Source organism: Schistocerca cancellata, chromosome 5 (assembly GCF_023864275.1).
Source record: "Schistocerca cancellata isolate TAMUIC-IGC-003103 chromosome 5, iqSchCanc2.1, whole genome shotgun sequence".
Classification (NCBI taxonomy): domain Eukaryota; kingdom Metazoa; phylum Arthropoda; class Insecta; order Orthoptera; family Acrididae; genus Schistocerca; species Schistocerca cancellata.
Genome location: NC_064630.1, coordinates 52,706,956 through 52,727,344, shown reverse-complemented (window position 1 = coordinate 52,727,344; position 20,389 = coordinate 52,706,956). Strand labels below are relative to the sequence as shown.

General features: G+C 43.1%; 1 protein-coding gene across 4 annotated transcripts in view; it reads right to left on the bottom strand.

Annotated features, from left to right (window-relative positions):
• The window catches only part of LOC126187961 (band 7 protein AGAP004871), a 499,920-nt gene that overhangs the window by 78,334 nt on the left and 401,197 nt on the right, over positions 1–20,389 (bottom strand). For all 4 annotated transcript variants that reach the window (XM_049929341.1, XM_049929339.1, XM_049929340.1 and 1 more), the window contains exon 2: positions 12,757–12,863. In XM_049929341.1, the coding sequence (XP_049785298.1) occupies positions 12,757–12,863 (107 nt within the window). The remainder of the gene's footprint in view (positions 1–12,756; positions 12,864–20,389) is intronic.

The window sequence follows — 20,389 nt, the reverse complement described above, 5'->3', positions numbered from 1 at the left end:
CAATACCACAGTTCATCAAGAGTAGTGACTGACGTATTGTGACGAGCCAGTTGTTAGGCCGCCATTGACCAGACGTTTTCAATTGGTGAGGGATCTGGAGAATGTGCTGGCCAGGGCAGCAGTCGAACATTTTATGTATCCAGAAAGGCCTGTACAGGACCTGCAACATGCGGTCGTGCATTATCCTGATGAAATGTAGGGTTTCGCAGGGATCTAATGAAGGGTAGAGCCACGGTTCGTAACACATCTGAAATGTAACGTACACTGTTCAAAGTGCCGTCAATGCGAGCAATAGGCGACCGAGACGTGTAACCAGTGGCACTCCATACCATCACGCCGGGCTTAAACGCCAGTATGGAGATGACAAATACACGCTTCCAATGTGCGTTCACCGCGATGTCGCCAAACACGGATACGACAATCATGATGCTGTAAACAGAACCTAGATTCATCCCAAAAAATGACGTTTTGCCATTCGTGGACCCAGGTTCGTCGTTGAGTACACCATCACAGGCGCTCCTGTATGTGATGTAGCGTCAAGGGTAACCGCAGCCATGGTCTCCGAGCTGATAGTCCATGCTGCTGCAAACGTCGTCGAACTGTTTGTGCAGATGGCTGTTGTCTTGCAAACGTCCCCATCTGTTGACTCAGGGATCGAGACGTGGCTGCACGATCTGTTACAGCCATGCGGATTAGATGCCTGTCATCTCGACTGCTAGTGATACGAGGCCGTTGGGATGCAGCACGGCGTTCTGAATTACCCTCCTGAACCCACCGATTCCATATTCTGCTAACAGTCATTGGATCTCGACCAACGCGAGCAGCAATGTCGCGATACGATAAACCGCAATTGCGAAAGTCTACAATCCGACCATTATGAAAGTCGGAAACGTGATGGTACGCATTTCTCCTCGTTACACGAGGCATCACAACAACGTTTCACCAGGCAACGCCGGTCAACTGCTGTTTGTGTATGAGAAATCGGTTGGAAACTTTCCTCATGTCAGCACGTTGTAGGTGTCACCACCGGCGCCAACCTTGTGTGAATGCTCTGAAAAGCTAATCATTTGCATATCACAGCATCTTCTTCCTGTCGGTTAAATTTCGCGTCTGTAGCACGTCATCTTCGTGGTGTAGCAATTTTAATGGTCAGTAGTGCAATTGCCTCAGTGCTTAAAGTGAAGGACACAGTGTTCCCAGTTCCGTTATAAATGCTTGTGTGAAATTCCAAACTGCAATGCTATCTCGAGGCGAGCTGTGACGCAACGATCCTTCAAGTTTCAACAACAGCCGTTCAGAAGGCCAGAGTCACTGCAGCAGGTGTCCCGGCCACAGATGTAACAGTGCGGAGGCGGAGCAACCAGGCAACAACAAGTTTAGTGTTTGTGGGCGAGAATTCGTCGAATTGAACCCGAATACCGAGAGGTAGTTTCCTGGTCACTCCTCCACGTCAAGGCCCCATCCTGCGAAGCGAAGATCGTGCGCAAATTTTAGGTCAGGAAACGAATCACAGTTCTGAATAACCAGCCGTATTCGCCGGATTTGGCCCCAGCTAACTTTTCCTTGTTCCTCAAATTGAGGCTGGCAGTAGGAGGACACCATTACGACACAATTGCGGTCACCCAAGCAAATTATACTGCAATACTACACTCCTGGAAATGGAAAACAGAACACATTGACACCGGTGTGTCAGACCCACCATACTTGCTCCGGACACTGAGAGAGGGCTGTACAAGCAATGATCACACGCACAGCACAGCGGACACACCAGGAACCGCGGTGTTGGCCGTCGAATGGCGCTAGCTGCGCAGCATTTGTGCACCGCCGCCGTCAGTGTCAGCCAGTTTGCCGTGGCATACGGAGCTCCATCGCAGTCTTTAACACTGGTAGCATGCCGCGACAGCGTGGACGTTAACCGTATGAGCAGTTGACGGACTTTGAGCGAGGGCGTATAGTGGGCATGCGGGAGGCCGGGTGGACGTACCGCCGAATTGCTCAACACGTGGGGCGTGAGGTCTCCACAGTACATCGATGTTGTCGCCAGTGGTCGGCGGAAGGTGCACGTGCCCGTCGACCTGGGACCGGACCGCAGCGACGCACGGATGCACGCCAAGACCGTAGGATCCTACGCAGTGCCGTAGGGGACCGCACCGCCACTTCCCAGCAAATTAAGGACACTGTTGCTCCTGGGGTATCGGCCAGGACCATTCGCAACCGTCTCCATGAAGCTGGGCTACGGTCCCGCACACCGTTAGGCCGTCTTCCGCTCACGCCCCAACATCGTGCAGCCCGCCTCCAGTGGTGTCGCGACAGGCGTGAATTGAGGGACGAATGGAGACGTGTCGTCTTCAGCGATGAGAGTCGCTTCTGCCTTGGTGCCAATGATGGTCGTATGCGTGTTTGGCGCCGTGCAGGTGAGCGCCACAATCAGGACTGCATACGACCGAGGCACCCAGGGCCAACACCCGGCATCATGGTGTGGGGAGCGATCTCCTACACTGGCCGTACACCACTGGTGATCGTCGAGGGGACACTGAATAGTGCACGGTACATCCAAACCGTCATCGAACCCATCGTTCTACCATTCCTAGACCGGCAAGGGAACTTGCTGTTCCAACAGGACAATGCACGTCCGCATGTATCCCGTGCCACCCAACGTGCTCTAGAAGGTATAAGTCAACTACCCTGGCCAGCAAGATCTCCGGATCTGTCCCCCATTGAGCATGTTTGGGACTGGATGAAGCGTCGTCTCACGCGGTCTGCACGTCCAGCACGAACGCTGGTCCAACTGAGGCGCCAGGTGGAAATGGCATGGCAAGCCGTTCCACAGGACTACATCCAGCATCTCTACGATCGTCTCCATGGGAGAATAGCAGCCTGCATTGCTGCGAAAGGTGGATATACACTGTACTAGTGCCGACGTTGTGCATGCTCTGTTGCCTGTGTCTATGTGCCTGTGGTTCTGTCAGTGTGATCATGTGATGTATCTGACCCCAGGAATGTGTCAATAAAGTTTCCCCTTCCTGGGACAATGAATTCACGGTGTTCTTATTTCAATTTCCAGGAGTGTAAATGCAGTTCAAAATACTAAATTCAGTTCCAAAAAAGAACTACACTGACTTGTTTCGAAACGCTAAAAAAAAAAAAAGTTGTGTATTGATTCAGGGTGAGATTATTTTGAGTAAATACAGTGATTTTGTGAACGTAACTCCGAATTTTATTTTTCATAGCCGCAGCCCTTACAGAACTGGGACACACTGTACGTTAATAATTTTAGCTAAAAGTAAATTAGAGTCAGCTGGTCTATTAGAAAGTTATTTATTTTCTGGTCTGCAAACCATTGCACTTGCCGCAATGCAGCCCCGCTGTGACTGCCCTTGCCGGCCGGTGTGGCCGTGCGGTCCTAAGCGCGTCAGTTTGGAACGGCGTGACCGCTACGGTCGCAGGTTCGAATCCTGCCTCGGGCAGGGATGTGTGTGATGTCCTTAGGTTAGTTTGGTTTAAGTAGTTCTAAGGTCTAGGGGACTGATGACCTCAGTAGTTAAGTCCCATAGTGCTCAGAGCCATTTTTTTGTGACTGCCCTTCTTGCACAGGATGAGTTAGTTGACGTTCATAAGCAGCTGTAAATCGCCCTGACTACTGTCAATCAGATGGGGGATGTTGCGAATGCGGGTGTTGACAGAGTTCCCGAGTTGTGTACCAGAGATACTGAAGGTACCTCAAGTACTATACTCTTCTGAGGATCCTGTCTCCTCTACAAGAAGCAGGGGATCTATTACTGGCTGTCTACTTGACTATCAGTGAGTGGCATGCCAGTGGTAGGGCTAGACTACCTGTGTAGAGTTAACAAGGAACAGAGAGAACTCGGGATTTTATACTGATCCCCCAAATCAATAAGTCTGAACTGCTGTCTCTCGCTGAAACTGAAAGTTTCCCAGTGAGACTGACTTTGCCTGTAGAAACCCGCAGTGTCAAGAGAAGGGAGACACAAAAAGACTATTAATCATTGTCAGCTCAAGTATATGGCAAATAATGGTACCCCTTAGGGAAATGGCAGCATGATATGGGAAGGTACTTCAGGTGTACTCAGCGATTGTGCCTGGGGGCCTCAGTCAACATCTTGAACAAGCTATTCTGGCAGCCACTGAGGAAACAGAGTGCAAGCAGCTGCAGATTGTTGGGCGCAAATTGCAACAAAAGATGCCTCTTGTCTGGGTTATGAGGTCATACTTGGATCGTTCGAGTAATTGAGAGAAAGTTGAGAAGATCATCCAATTTTCAAAGAAGCTCACAATTTGGAGCATTTTCACCAGAATAGACCGTGGTCCCCTGGTTCTAAGTCGAGTGGGAGGACTGAACCAGAGACTTCGAAGGATCTGTGACAAACTAGGCTGTGACTTCCCGGATTTGCGCTATAGGTTTGAGAACTGTCCCCCTAAACGGATCAGGTGTGCACTACATATCAAAGACTGCTACACAGGTAGCTGACTGAGTGTGGGGTGCACAAAGGGAGTTCTTAAATTAGGCGACTCTTCATACAGTCCAGATAACGGCAGCTGTAGGAGACCCAGAGGTATAAGAATGCTCCTCCCACAGGCGAGAGTATTAGAATCCTAGTAGATAACTTCCAAGGCATTCGCAACCAAGTGCCAGAGTATGAAGAACTCTTGAAAAGCAGAGAAGCTTGTGAGCTAGGTATAGAAAGCTGTCTGAAACCTGAAATTGATGGCACTGAGATTTTTGAGGAAAATTTAAGTGTGTATTGAAAGGATAGGCTATTGGTAAATGGAGGCGGTGTATTTGTAGCGGCAGACAAGAAACTCGAATCCTTCGAGATAGAAATTGAACCTGCATGACAGATTATCTGGTCAAGACTCAGTACGAGGGGCGTAAAAATATAACTGGAGTCTTCTACCAACCTCCAGACGCAACTCCTGATGTAAGAGAAAACTTGAATTCGTTTGTACGGAAGTTGAAGTTCCCCAATCATACTGTAATCATTGATCGAGACATTAATCATCCAATAGTCAACTAGGATAATTACAATTTTGTTACTGTTAGGGGTGACAATACGTCCTCCAGAACACTACCGAATGCGTTTTCTGAAAGCTACCTGCAGCGAACAGTTCGGAATCACACTTGTGATGGAAATAAAGCGCCCCAGTGCTCACGCACAGATGAATCATTAAGCCTCAACAGACAGAGAAGGGATCCAGCCGTACCCAGCCGCACGCGCCCTGCCTGCACGTGACCCTAAGGCAGTAACGATTGGTGAGACATATATATTTCAAGCGGACATTGGACGTAAACATGGGTAAATGTGACAGAGTGGCAGAGAGGGGAATAGGGTTTAACCGTGCCCCTCGCCATACTGTGTGTAAAGTTGCCGAATTTGTTGGTGTTTCACAGCAGACTGTTCAACGTCTCTACAAACAGTGGGGTAACACACGTGGCCATGACATCAGAATTGTGGTTGGGAAAAATATCCTGACTGAGATGGACCGGTGACGCGTGTCACGGCCTGTGAATCAAAATCGCTTCCAAACCGGACAGAAATTGCTGCAGACTGTGAATGAAGGTCGATGCCAACCTGTTAGTGAGAGAACACTGCGTTTAATGAACACTTGCAGTCGGTCACCTCGTAAGAGGACATTGCTCACACAGGAACATAAAGACGACAACAGGGAAGTTCATCAAGCTGGGAGAATATGTGACTGGTTTGCTCTCTGGGAACTACCTCGAACACTGAAGTTTTCGTGGCGTGATTGATGAACGGTGCACTTCCGGATGACCTGCCGAGTTGTTCCCATTTTAGGCACGCTCTGATGTCAACTTATTTCTTGTCCGACAGAAAATATTATGAAGAAAACGATGGCATGGCGATGCGTAATTCTTTATCGTCTGCCGTGGCGAACATATACATGGAATACTTTGAACTAAAGGCACTAGTATCCTCCAAGATAAAAGCAACGTGTTTCTAGCGATATGTCGACGATACGTTTGCCGTCTGACCACATGGAGCGGACAAGCTTCGAGATTGCCTGGAACATTAAAACTTTATCCATATCAATACAAGCTTCAAGATGGAACTTGGAAAGGAGGACCCACTACCTTTCCTCGACGCGTTAGTTAAGATAAGAACAAACGGATCTCTGGGTGGCAGTGCAGTTGAAAACTTACTCGCACCGACCTCTGTCTCCACGCCTCGAGCCATTAAGATCCAACACAAAGCAATTTGCTTCTGAAGACCCTGGTCCACAGAGCTCGAACACTTTCAGACAAGGAGAAGCCTCGCCGAAGAATTAGAACTCATGAATAGGGTTGCAAAGGAATGGGTACTCAGGCCATCAAATGGAACGGACGGTGCAGCCATTGGGACTGATCAAGAGAAGCCAAAAATCGCTTATCTGCCTTATGCTGGTTCAATATCAAGACAGATCTGTAGACTCCTACATGAACATGGTATCCAATGTATTTCGTTCCGTTCAACTAATATGAAAAGTATTCTTTGTAATGTTAAACGATGAAAAGCTCAGGAAATGGGGTGTGTATCGCCTTCCTTGCAAGTGCGGTATGTTTTACGTGGGGCATACTATCGGAACAGTCGAGTAGAGATGCAAGGAATAACAGAGACACACCCAAATAAACAACAAAGCAAATCAGCTGTCATCGAGCACTACCTCGAATATAATCATGAAATGAGAACCGATGATACCAGTACCGTGGTGCAAACGCATAGTTTCAACGCCAGCAAAATTAATGAATCTGTCGAAATAAAGATGCCAGAAAACCTTATAACCAGGGACGAAGATTTCAATTTAAGTAATGATTGACATGTGACACTCAATTAAACACAGTCTCGCAGGCCAACTCATCCGCCAGAGCTGGAAAACGCCGAGGAGTTTGCGTTTCGCAGAATATCATTGCGATCTCTGAAAAACAAAAGAGCATCAAAGAGAAATCGATAAGTAGCAGCAATAGTTGACGGTCTGGTAGGAGTCCAGGCAACGAGTACAGGTAACAGCAAAACTCTCAGCAACTGGGTCGGTCATTAAACTATTGAGCAGAAAATGGAAACAACTTGGCAGAACATCCGGAAGCACAGCACTGCCTAGAACAGTTTGTTCGGAAGCCCACTCACGATGGAAATATAACGAATGTAACAGCAACAAACAGATCTGGTCTCATTCAGGACGATCACATAGAAACTAGTATCAGCTGTAGCAAAACTGATTACCAAGGTACAAAGAGCAACTAAAACAAGCAAACGGATTTATATTCTCAACAAACTGTATAAAGAGGCGGCAGCGTCATGTCAATAACGAACTGGAGACATTTCACTCTGGAGCGGAGCATGTAGAAGAACTGTTGCACAAATTTAGAAGAATCGTTGGCATGCACCTAGAAGAACAGTTCATAATGGGAGAGACCCTTCACGATATAGGCTACAGCCACTGTAAAAGAACTTCTAAAGAAAGGGAGACTACTGCATAATAGTTGTAAAACAAGGCATACGACTAGAGGCAGAGAGTCGCTGAATGAAACACTTTTGGTTGTCATGAGAGCAATGTGTTAAACCTCCAACGAATACTGTAGCAGTATATTATTGAAAAATCTCGCACGAAATCCAAAGAAATTATGGTCATATGTAAAAGTTGTTTGTGGTATCAAAGTTAGTGTTCCGACACCCATGGACGAGACAGGGTATTAAAGCAAAAGCAGAAAAGCTATATTCAGGGGTATGGCCTCAATTTAATCCTGACATTGCTGCAAAGACGAATGATATCAATATCAGTGCCAGTGGTGTTTACAAACAGCTGAAACCACTAAAACTTAACAAAGCTCTAGGCCTTGTGGAATCTCTACCAAATTCACTAGCGAATTTGTGGCTGAGTTAGCCCTCTCTTAACTGTAGATCCCTTGAACAAAAACCCTTGCCCCATAGTTAGAAGAAAGCACAGATCGCAAGCGTCTGCAAAAAGGGTGATTAGAAGTGATCCAGATAACTACCATTCAGAATCCTTGACCTCCATTTGTTCAAACACCTTAGAACATTTCCTGAGATCAAACGTAATGAGTTATCTCGAAAAATCTCCTCCACGCCAACCAGCACGCATTCCGAAAATATCAATCATGTAAACCCAACTCACACTTTTCTCACATGACATATCGAAAGCCTTGGGTCAAGGCAGTCAGGCAGATGCAGTATTTCTTGAGTTCCGAAAAACATTTGACTCAGTACCACATCTACGCTGATTAGCAATAGCACATTATTGTCTGATGTCAAGCGAAAATTGTGACTGAAGTTGTTGTTTTGGTACGGAAGACGCTGCATGTTATTTTGGATGGAGGCTTGTCGACAGATGTTTAAGTAACTTCAGATGTGACATAGAGAAGTGTATTTTGACCCTTGCCGTTCACGTTGTATATTAATGACCTTGCAGACGACATTTTTTGTTATTGATGCAGTTATCTATAATAAGGTACTGTTTGACAAAAAGCTGCACATTTACTCAGGATTTTAAGATGGTGGAAAGATTTTGGATGGAGGGTTATCGGCAGATGTTTAAGTAACTTCGGATATGACATAGAAAAGTGTATTTTGACCCTTGCCGTTCACGTTGTATATTAATGACCTTGCAGACAACATTTTTTGTTGTTGATGCAGTTATGTATAATAAGATACTGTTTGAAAAAAAGCTGCACGTGTACTCAGTTATATCTTGATAGGAATTTAAAGTGGTGCAAAGATTCATAACTTCCTTTAAACGTCCGAAAATGTAAAACTGCGCTCTTCACGAAACGTAAACATAGTATCCTATGACTACAGAGTCAACGAATCATGACTGGACTCGATTAACTGGGGGTGTAATACCTGGGTGCAACTTCGAAGGGATTTGAAATCATTCGAACACATAGGCTCTGTTGTAGGTAAAGCATATGTATGACTTCCGCTTATTGGTAGAATACTGGAGAAATGCAGTCACATTGCTTACAAATCACTCCATTTCCACTGCTCAAGAGTGTAGGACTCGCACTAAATAGGACTAGCAGGGGATATTGTACGCACACAGAGAGTGGCAGTACGAATGATCACAGGTTTGTCCGACTAGTGGATGTCACAGAGATGTTGAATAAACTGAACTGTCAGACACTTGAAAACAGACGCAAATTATGCCGAGAAAGGGTAGTTATGAAGTTTCGAGAACCGGCTTTAAACGATGGTTCTAGGAATATACTACAACCCCCTACATATATTACGTTCTTCTGCATATTGCACCAATATGGACAGTGAGGACAAGATTAGATTGATTACAACTCACACAGAGGCATTAAAACAGTCGTTCTTTCCACGTTCCATAGGTGAATGGGACAAGAAAAAGCACTAATAACTGCTTCAGTTGGAAGAGCCCTCTGCCATGCACTTCACAGCCGTTTGTAGAGTATGGATTTAGACAGAAAAAGGCCTACATACAGTTCAAGATAGTAAAGTTTACCGTGATTATTATCTATGGGACAAGTAATACAGAACTGTACCCCCGAATGCAATGTTTCCTGGCTAACTAGTATTTTACGATACCGGTAGCAGAAACAGTTTTCAGCATATTACTTTGTTACGAAAGTGTTTATTTTTAAGACCTATACGCAGGAAGAAGATGTAACTGACTTTAAATTTACAAATACGGCATGTCGCCAGTGGAAAGCTGCTCTAAGTGAAACATTTTTCACAAAAATGATCGACCTGGACTGCAGTGAGTTCATTTAATAGTCAGTCTTTTCGAAAGCAACGACTTGCTTGCTGACAAAACAAGCAAGCTGTTAAGCGCTGACCAATGATCTACCAACAGTTTGTATTATCGATCTGTACTCGCTGATGAAACCAAGTGCATGCCTCAGGAACCTGTTCCTATTACCTGTAACGCAACATAGCACTGCGGGATTGCCTGTCTTCAGGCGTTAAGCACCACAAAAACAAAAATATGGAGCAGATTACTTCTCGCTTAAATTACTGTCAACGTAGTCATCGAAAATTAATTATCATAGCTGAAGGACGACATATAAACGGTGTGGTGCCTACTCAACACTTTGAGTACCAGAGGTTCCTCGCTGAAACCACCATTTTATTAATTATTATTTTTTTGAAGTACCAGTACCTTTAGAACAAAACCATCGATGCTCTTACAACACAGTACGGAGGTACTTCCAAGAATATAGTGCATCGTAGCCGTTACTTTTAGCGTTCAAAGCAACATTCGGGGCGGAAATGTACAGCGTAACTGTAGGAGACTGCGACATGCTGTTTTTGTTATAGTGGCCATACTGACGAGATCATTGACAGTATAAATAAGTAAATCTAAGTTACTGTAACATAAATTTGAGTTGTACTACTGTTTTTAAGAGTACTGTCAAAATGAAACCACTGGGACTCTATGTAGGTGTGATACAAAATTTATTAAATTTTAGGCCCATTTTTGTTTGTTACTTAGGACTAAAATTTGTTTTAGGTGTTGTGAGTTCATGGAAGTTTTGATATTTGGGATTGTGTCTAGGAAGAATACGAACTTGCTTTTAAATATTTCGCATTAAATTTGCTTTTAAATATTTCACATTAAGTGATGGTTAGTTGAAAACTGTGTGTCCTTGTGGTTTCAAAGTGAAACTATCTCTCTAAAGCAATCTCCTGTTTACTTTTTGCCAATTTGTTCTTGTATTCGTTGTTTACTACAATTATAAAGGTTAATTTTGTTTCAAATTTTAAAATTATGTTCCAAAGATCACCTCCATAAAACAATAGAGCGTTTACTGTTTCCCCCATTTTTTCTTCTTTTTGTTCCTTAGTATAATAATAAACGTTACTTTTGTGAAAAAGTTATTTTCCTGTTGTTGGGACTCAAAGGGTTAAATGGAAATTTGTCACCTTTGACATTTTGGTTTTAAGTTACGTAATAGACTTTATCCAAAATTTGTCCGCTATACTTTTACGCAATTAAATTATTACACTTGCAGTGACGAGACCGTTTATCTTTCTTTCGTTAGTCACATGTAGCCAATTGGTTGAACGCATTGGCGCATGTAACGTAACTGTATTTTGGACATTTTATGACAAAGGCCTATACCGTTTCTCCAGCCACCACAGGAATACTGTGACATTTACGAAGCAGTCACCGAAGAAGAGCTTTTGTTTCGGACTTTGTGCAGAACTTGAACGGAATAAGTTAAGAGACGACAAGCAAGCGAGGCTGCGCAGCGGTTAATACGGTACGCTACATTTGCATTCGGAAGAAAGCAAGTTCAAATCTCTGTTCGTCGTCCACATTGATATTTTCCGTGACTTTACTAAATCGCTTAAACCAAACGTCGGAACAGTTTCTTTCCCCACTCTTCCGCAGTTTGTGTTAGGTCTCTGTCTCTTCATCTATTGGAGGCTTAAGTGTTATCTTCCTTTCTTTTTGAAAAGCGACAGAAAAACATCAGATTGCCACAGCTTTCAAATTCGGGTCTACTGAAATTCTGCACAAGATGTTAATCGTTCCGGTATCCATTTTGGGGTTATTTTTTCCGTCAACAGTGCTCGACTGTAGGTGACAAATTTTGAAACGTTTGTTCAGGATATCTGTGCTATCATGGCCTATGTCGCAAGGAACACTTTGAAATTTCTCACGTTATAGTCAAACGTCTCTGACTGCACCCTTTGATAGATGCTGAAGGTCCGCAATTTCAGTTCCTTCGTTTATTTTCTTGTGGACTCCAATTTTTCGCAGTTGCAAGGATCCTGCGATTTAAGATGTATTAATTGTTAATGTACTGTAAGTACAGTAACCGCGAATGCGTTTATTTGTTTATCTGATGTTCATTAGAGCAATGGTCTTCCAAATTCCCCGTCTTGAAGACTCCTGAACTTGATGCCTGCCTTTAAATCTGTTACCCATCTTCTAGATAGCTGATCTCGTTTCATTTTCCCCTCTACAATCCACATCATTTCCTTCTTTGGCTATATCTTCTCATTTATTTACTCAATTTATCATTGACGGTAATCTAGTGAGCGATCAAAAAAATTCCGTATGAGGGCGATGATGCAGCGTGTATGCAACCCAGCGCAACTCCGATGCGGTTATACAAGCATTGCCGGCCGAAGTGGCCGTGCGGTTAAAGGCGCTGCAGTCTGGAACCGCAAGACCGCTACGGTCTCAGGTTCGAATCCTGCCTCGGGCATGGATGTTTGTGATGTCCTTAGGTTAGTTAGGTTTAACTAGTTCTAAGTTCTAGGGGACTAATGACCTCAGCAGTTGAGTCCCATAGTGCTCAGAGCCATTTTATACAAGCATTGACTTGCAGGCAAGGGATTAGTGTGGCCTTGGAACGGAAACTTTTTGATGGCCCCTTGTACAACATAAGAATCCAGCAGCATAAACGTCAAGGAGATTCTTTTTCAATTCTAATGGTAATTATTGAAGATTAATGTGTAATAGCTCACCTACGGCCCTTCTAGCGGAATGCAAAATAATTCCAAATTTGCTCACGAGTCGTTAAGCGGCGTCATGTAAAAGACTTGTAAACTAACTGATAAAAAAGGTTCTTAACTGTGGTGGACAACAATGCACACGAGTAAGCTCTTTTGTCAAAGACAAATTCCAGTTCCACAACCGTTTGAGCTCTGGTCACTTGAGACATCATGGATTGCGTACGTACGTGCTCACGATCATCGGGTGGAAGTAAAAAGTTATATGCTATTGGCATTATTGTTCTGTAATTACCTTGAAGCAGACGAAGAGAGAGAAGGGCAGCGTGAGGACGACGAGGACCCAGGAGATGGCGGTCAGGATGGTCCCACACAGCCCGGAGTCGTGTTCCGGTTCGTCAGCTGCAACAAACGTAATCCAAGCAATGAAAACAGGGGACGCTCTCCTGACGTGGCACAAAGCACTTTTATGGTTCCGCAGGGTTCACACTTTGGTCCGATACTGTTTCTCATCTATGTAAACGACCTCTCGTCTAATATACAAGCGCAATTAGTTCTTTTTGCACATGACACCAGTATTGTATCAGTCCAAACTTAAATACAGCAACAAAATTATTACGCTTTGGAAAGCATTACTGAGTAGTTCCTGCACATGGTCTTACTATCAGTTTCAAAGAGACACAACATACTCAGTTTTGCACATCTGAAGGTACTACAAGGTTGATAAATCTTACCCTTGATGAGGAAATAACAACTATGATGGAAACTTCAAAAATTTTAGGCAGGGGCGGGCAGGATTCCTGCACGTGTGCGGTGCACTTGCACGCGTGCAGTTAACAGGTGTTCTGCGTGCACACAGGGGCAAGCTAGCCACCCGCTTCTCTCCCCTCCCCACCATACCGTCTCTCCACTCCTTCCTCTGTAACGCGGTTTGTTTCCTAGCTTGCTTTACTCAATGAAGGAATAAGGTTAGTAGGAGTGCTTGAAAGAAATCATGGTTTGAAAGAGTGCCTTTTACCTACGATACGTTTTATTTAATTATCACAGGTGGAGTTTACAATACGTTTAATGTCTGGAGCAAAATTTCTACATACAGACAAACGCAAACAGTTACGTAAATTTTCATCACTGATGTTTGCTCTTAACCGAGACTTATTAATTTTCATAACAGAAAAAAATCTCTCACAAACGTATGTCGAGCCAAACACTGAAATTATCTTCACGGCTTCACGATGGAGACGAGGAAACTCTTGCTGTGGAAAGTCGTGATAAAAGTCTATTACACGTCTTGCCAAAAGGAACTTGTCTCTCAGACGTGAATTACACTGTAGATCTATTAATTCCATTTGCAAATTGGGATGAATATCATCTACAGAAACAGCAAATGGTCTCGAGAACCATTCAAATGCTTGGGATAAATATGATATATCCCCAAATCGCTTGAGAAATTCCTCTTTTATTGTACTAAGTACGGAAACATATTCTTTGCAATTCTGTTCTCGCACAGTAGACAGAGTAGGGAAATGGACTGTGTTCCCTGACGAGAGCTGTCTCTCCCACAGATCAAGCTTGCTAGTGAAAGCTTGCACCTTTTCAGCCATTTCACAAATTAGCTGATTTTCTCCTTGTAAACTTGTGTTCAGTGCATTCATATGTCCGGTAATGTCCACTAAAAATGCAAGGGCGGCAACCCACTCTGGATCTTCTAACTTGGGGTCGTACCTTCCTTTGTCCTTTAAGAACTGATTTATTGGTATTCTCAGCTCAAAAAATCTTTTGAGTACATTACCGCGGCTAAGCCAGCGGACTTCACTGTGGTAAGGTATGTCACCGAACTCTTCCCCAATTTCAGCTAAGTATGTGTGAAACTGTCTATGTGTAAGCCCGTGGCATCTCAAATAATTAACTGCCCGAATAACCACTTGCATGACGTCCCCCAGTTTTGCTGCTTTTGCACAGAGTACTTCTTGGTGCAAAATACAGTGGATGCTGTACAATGATTCTTCTGTACGCTGTAGCTTTTTTCTGAGTAATCCAACAAATCCCATTTGTTCCCCTTTCATTGCAGGTGCTCCGTCTGTTGTCACTGACACCAAACGTTCCCAGTTTAAGCCAGCTGAATCGACAGCTTCTTCAACGGCTTTTAGGATGTCCGCGCCGGTGGTCGTGCTTTTTAAAGATATAATATCTAAAAAATCTTCTGTTATGTGCAGAGCAGTGTCCACGCCGTGGACATAAATCACTAATTGCGCGGTGTCTGAAATATCTGTGGACTCATCAAGTGCGATAGAAAATGCAATAAACTCCTGCACTGCACTCCTTAATTGACGGTAAACGTCACCTGCCATGGCACTTATACGGCGACTTACAGTCCGCCGAGAAAGAGTGATAGCTCGAAACTGATTTGCATTCAGTGGGCAAAGTAAATCAGCAGCGTCATTGATGCACTCCTTTATAAACTCACCTTCAGCAAATGGTTTTCCAGCTCTCGCTATATTAAGCGCAATCTTATAACTCGCACGTACCGCTGGGCTATCATTGATGTCGTCCTGAAAAATTGAAAACAGTGCTCCATAAAATGTAAAATCGGTTGGATGAGAGACACGACGAAAGAAAGTCGCTGATCTCTCGTGACAACAGAAACTTACGTCAGATTCATCTAGTATCGTCAGATCGCTCTTCTTAAGTTCAGTCAATTTCCCCATCCGCTCAGAATCCGACAATAAATTGTACTCGTCCTTGTGAAATTTATTGTAATGGCGTTCAATACTAAACTTCCACTGACCAGCGAGAATACTGCCACATATTAAACATTTCGAATTTTCACGTTTTTGTACAAAGAAAAATTGATTCTCCCATTACTTTTTAAAAGATAGCAAATCTCCACTTCTCCGTTTCCTTGATTCACTCTGCATGTTCCGGTACTTCAGATACAACGTTCACTACGTAGTGGTCGCTTTGCATCAACGTCCGCAGCTTAGCCTGGCACTACACTGCCGCAACCTGCCGGCTGTCGCCACTGCCCCATCCGACGATTGCACGCGAGCAGCACACGTGCAGCGCTGTGTGCACATGAGCCGCGTGCAACGTTTGCCCGCCCCTGACTTTAGGTGTCCGTAACGACGAGAATTTAAACCGATAAAAACACATTTTCAGCTATGAGAACAACTAGTTTATTTCGAATTACAGCAGATCTTATTACGAGACAGATCAGTAAGTTGACATATTTTAAGAATATTCGTTCAACAATGTCGCATGAAATAATGTTCTGGGATAACACAGCTTAAAAAAAAAAAAAAAACGAAGGTTTTCGTTTATGAGAAATGTACTGTAAGAATAATACGTGAGGCTCACTCATGACTACCTGTTTAAGCAGTTACGAATTTTGACTACCACTTCCAGGTATACGTACTCCCCCAAAACAAATAATGATGTAAGGGAGACGGGGAATACCGATACTTAAGAGACTTTTCGTTTTGTTTTGGATATGTCACGTCTATGGAAAAATTCATAGAGTCAGTGTGACCTATGAATGTTAGACATATAGCTGTAGCAGAAAAATCGAAAACTGTCGAATCCATTCAGAGTTATATAAACATTTTGTCTAGTATGCATCCTTTTGGCATTGCCTTGTGTGGCTGGATAATCTCGACACCCCCAGTGGATAACACCAAAGGTAGGAAATACAGACAGAATAGAATTCCTGTTCTAAGAAAGTAACACATTTTACTATCTTAACGTGTATCAAAATACGTACAGAGCCAGTTTTTCGAAAATGGTATTCAAGCTGGAAAAAAAAAATCACCTTCAGCTTTATTGAAATCTAGAGCTTTGTTGATACTAGTAGCTGACGGTTTTCTCAAGTTTTTAGGTTTTCTCTTTTTAAAGCAAAAACCCTATATCACCAGCCATTTTGGTAATTATACGGTTTTAGGCCAAGTTTTTCGGCAAGATTACAGACAATTCGCCGCAATTCAACCAGGGAAATGTTATAGAATGATTGTGCCAATGTAGTCACATGGGTGACTAATTCTCGCAACTGTTCAGGAGTAAAAACAGATCTTCTCCCCAAGGGAGATTTCTTGTCCGAATTCGATTTTAATCTATCATAAAATATAATTGTTAATATGTTCAGCTTCTTTGACACAATATCAATGTTCTCCCTGACTTTATTAAACTAACGCCTTTTTTTAAAGGGTTTCTTCAATCTACTTAGCCCTCTCTGATTTACTTTTTCTTGTCCTCGCCATATGAAATTAAATATAAGACTTTTCTTAAGTATGAACAACTTCTTTTCTCAAGGTTAGAGCATAGGGAAATATCGCTACACTGACGATATTGCTTCATATTCGCCTGTTGATGTTACCTCACTCAGACACCATGGTGGATTCCAGTCTTTAATGGATTTGCTTATGCTAGAAATGTTACAAAACCCATGCTAAAACATTAGAAAACATATTACGTACCTAAATTACAATTATTACCGTTAAAAAGGTTTTGAAACTCTTACCTCAGTTTAAGCAAAGAGTAAAAATAACATAAAAGTTATATAATAGACCCTAACAATATATGACGCTACAGTAAGACTGTCTTTTACAAGAGATGATCGTCTCAGCATCCTAATTACGGCATAATCCGCTATACTGCAGCACTGTTTCCCTCTGATTACAACGCAACTCAACTGCGAAAAAGATGGCGTCGGTATTGCCTGATATGTCGGTATCCCTCCTCTCTCTGCCACGTAATTACAACACCAAAGATAAAAAATTATATTCATTATTCCACATTGATGTTGACTTTAGTAGAAAAAGGACTGCAGAATCTGAAAAGCTTTGATTGGTTAGAAATTGATAAATTTGAAACAAACTAAAAAAGTTACCACCTGACAACTCTTTGTATTCTGTAGAATTTCTGTTTACGTAATGTGTAGAAGGTGGTGGGTAGGACTTACTAATTCACAATTTGTATTTGAAAAAAGGAATAGAAGTTTGAAAATTTTCTGCATGTAGCTATATTTATATGACTGCGTACTGGTAATATGAATGGAAAGTGATCCGTTTAACATACTTGCGATTAATCATACAAATGGTCTATGGAACAAGAAACTAACTAACGGGCTGCAAATTGGCGTGTGGTGTTAATGGCGGCTCAGTGACAGGTTTATAAACCAACAAGACAAACAAGGTGGGAAGCAGTGGTGAAGGACCATCCCAAAAACAATATCAGAGAATGTTGGATGATTTTCATTTTATATTAATGTAGAATAGTAGAACCGAAGTGGAAGTGATGACAAAGAAAACAATTGAACAATTTGCTTACAGATAACATGATCCAAATTTGGAAGAAAACATCTGCAGAAAGAGAAAAAATATATTCATCTATATCTACATATACATGTCTACACAATTACTCTGAAATTCACAATTAAGAGCCCGGAAGAGGGTTCGTCGCACCAACTTTAAGACATTTCTCTACCGTTCCATCTGTCGATGACCGCGCGGGAAAAATGAACATATAAATCTCTCCTCGTGAACTCTGATTTCTCCTGTTTTATTATGATGATCATTTCCCCTTGTGTATGTGGGCCCCAAAAATATATTTTCACGCACTGAGGAGAAAGTTGGTGACTGAAATTTCATGAGAAGGTTCTGCCGCAGCGAAAAACACACTTGTTTTAATTACTCATGTATCATATTCGTTTCGGACATGTCCGAAAGAACAGATATTTGTGTATAGTTAAGGCTCACCGGCGACTTGACCATCTTCTTCTTCTGATCGGATGGACAAACAGTGCCCGAACTCTTACGGGAATCGGCAACGCGCCGCGAGTAATGAGTATAATGGGCGGGGGCACTACGAATGTAGTGCGGGACAATACGTTGAGAATGTGTCTCGCGGGAGGCGTGCCAGAGATAAATCCCTGCAGTCGTACAATCCTGTGTCCTCGGTGGCTCAGATCAGTAATGAACTTCAACGGGCGTCAGGAGACGTCCGCCACGAACAATTACAACGAACTATAACGAACAAAATTAAATTACAAAAAAAAAAGTATGGATAGAGCGTCTGCCATGTAAACAGGAGATCCGGGTTCGAGTCCCGGGCGGGGCACCCATTTTCATCTGTCCCCCTCGACATACGTCAACGTCTATATTTCATTGATATTACTTCTGTTTTAGTCGATGACTTTTCGTCAGCTGTGACGAACTGTGACCTTTCTGACAGGAAATCTCGAATCCAGTCACGCAACTGAGGCGATACTCCGTAGACACGAAAATTAATTTTAAGTAGCTTGTGAGGAACGGTGTCAAAAGCCTTCTGAAAATCTGAAAACATGGAATCACTTCTACGGCCACTGCTGATAATACTCATTACTTCGTGAGAATAAAGAGGTAATTTTAGAATGAGATTTTCACTCTGCAGCGGAGTGTGCGCTGATATGAAACGTCCTGGCGGACTGAAACTGTGTACCGGACCCAGGCTCGAACTCGTGTTCGAGTCTCGGTCCGGCACACAGTTGTAATCTGCCAGGAAGTTTCAAAGAGGTAACTTTGTTTCACAAGAACGATATTCTTTCAATCAGTGTTGGCTGTTTGTAAAAAAAAAGAAAATAATAAATAAACAAAATTTTAAAAAAATATTCAGATGTGTGTGAATTCCTAGGGGACCAAACCGCTGAGGTCATCGGTCCCAAGACTTACACACTACTTAAACTAACTTATGTTAAGAGCAACACACATACCCATGCCCGAGGGAGGACTCGAACCTCCGGGGGGAGGGGTCGCTCAATCTGTGACATGGTGCCTCAAACCGCTATTTGCCAATAAATCATTTACTTCGACTTGATTCATAGTGTTCGATCACAGTACATGTTCCAAAATCCTACCGCAAATCGACGTTAGTAATATGGGTCTGTAATTCAGCAGATTACTCCTATTTGCTTTCTTGAGCATTGGTGTGACTTGTACAACTTTCCAGAGTCCTGATTTTTCTACGAGCGAGCGGTTGTGTATGATTGCTAAATACGGAGCTATTATTTCAGCCTACTCTGAAAGGAACCTGATTGGTAGACAGTCTGGACCGAAAGCCTTGTCTTTCTTACATTTTTTGAACTGCTTCGCTGCACCGAGGATATCTACTTCTACGTTACTCACGTTGGCAGTTATTCTTCTGGAGTATTTACTTCATCTTCTTTTGTGAAGGAATTTCGGAAAAAAAAAATCTGAATGGTGCGAAAATTGGCATTTGACCCTAAATAACGAAAAGTGCGAGGTCATCCACATGAGTGCTAAAAGGAATTCGTTAAACTTCGGTTACACGATAAATCAATCAAATCTAAAGGCCGTAAATTCAACTAAATGCCTGGGAATTACGATTACGAACAACTTAAAATGGAAGGAACACATAGAAAATGTTGTAGGGAAGGCTAACCCAAGACTGCGTTTTATTGGCAGGACTCTTAGAAAATGTAATAGATCTACCAAGGCCACTGCCTACACTACGCTTGTCCGTCCTCTTTTAGAATACTGCTGCACAGCGTGGGACCCTTACCAGATAGGACTGACGGAGTACATCGAGAAAGTTCAAACAAGGGCAGCACGTTTTGTAATATTGCGAAATATGGGAGAGAGTGTCACTGAAATGATGCAGGATTTGGGCTGGACATCAATAAAAGAAAGGCGTTTTCCGTTGCTACGGAGTCTTCTCACGAAATTCAATTCACCAACTTCCTCCTCCGAATGTGAAAATTTTCTGTTGACACCGACCTACATAGGGAGAAACGATCACCACGATAAACTAAGGGAAATCAGAGCTCGTACGGAAAGATATAGGTGTTCGTTCTTTCCGCTCTGTACGAGATTGGAATAATAGAGAATTGTGAAGGTGGTTCGATGAACCCTCTGCCAGGCACTTAAATGTGATTTGTAGAG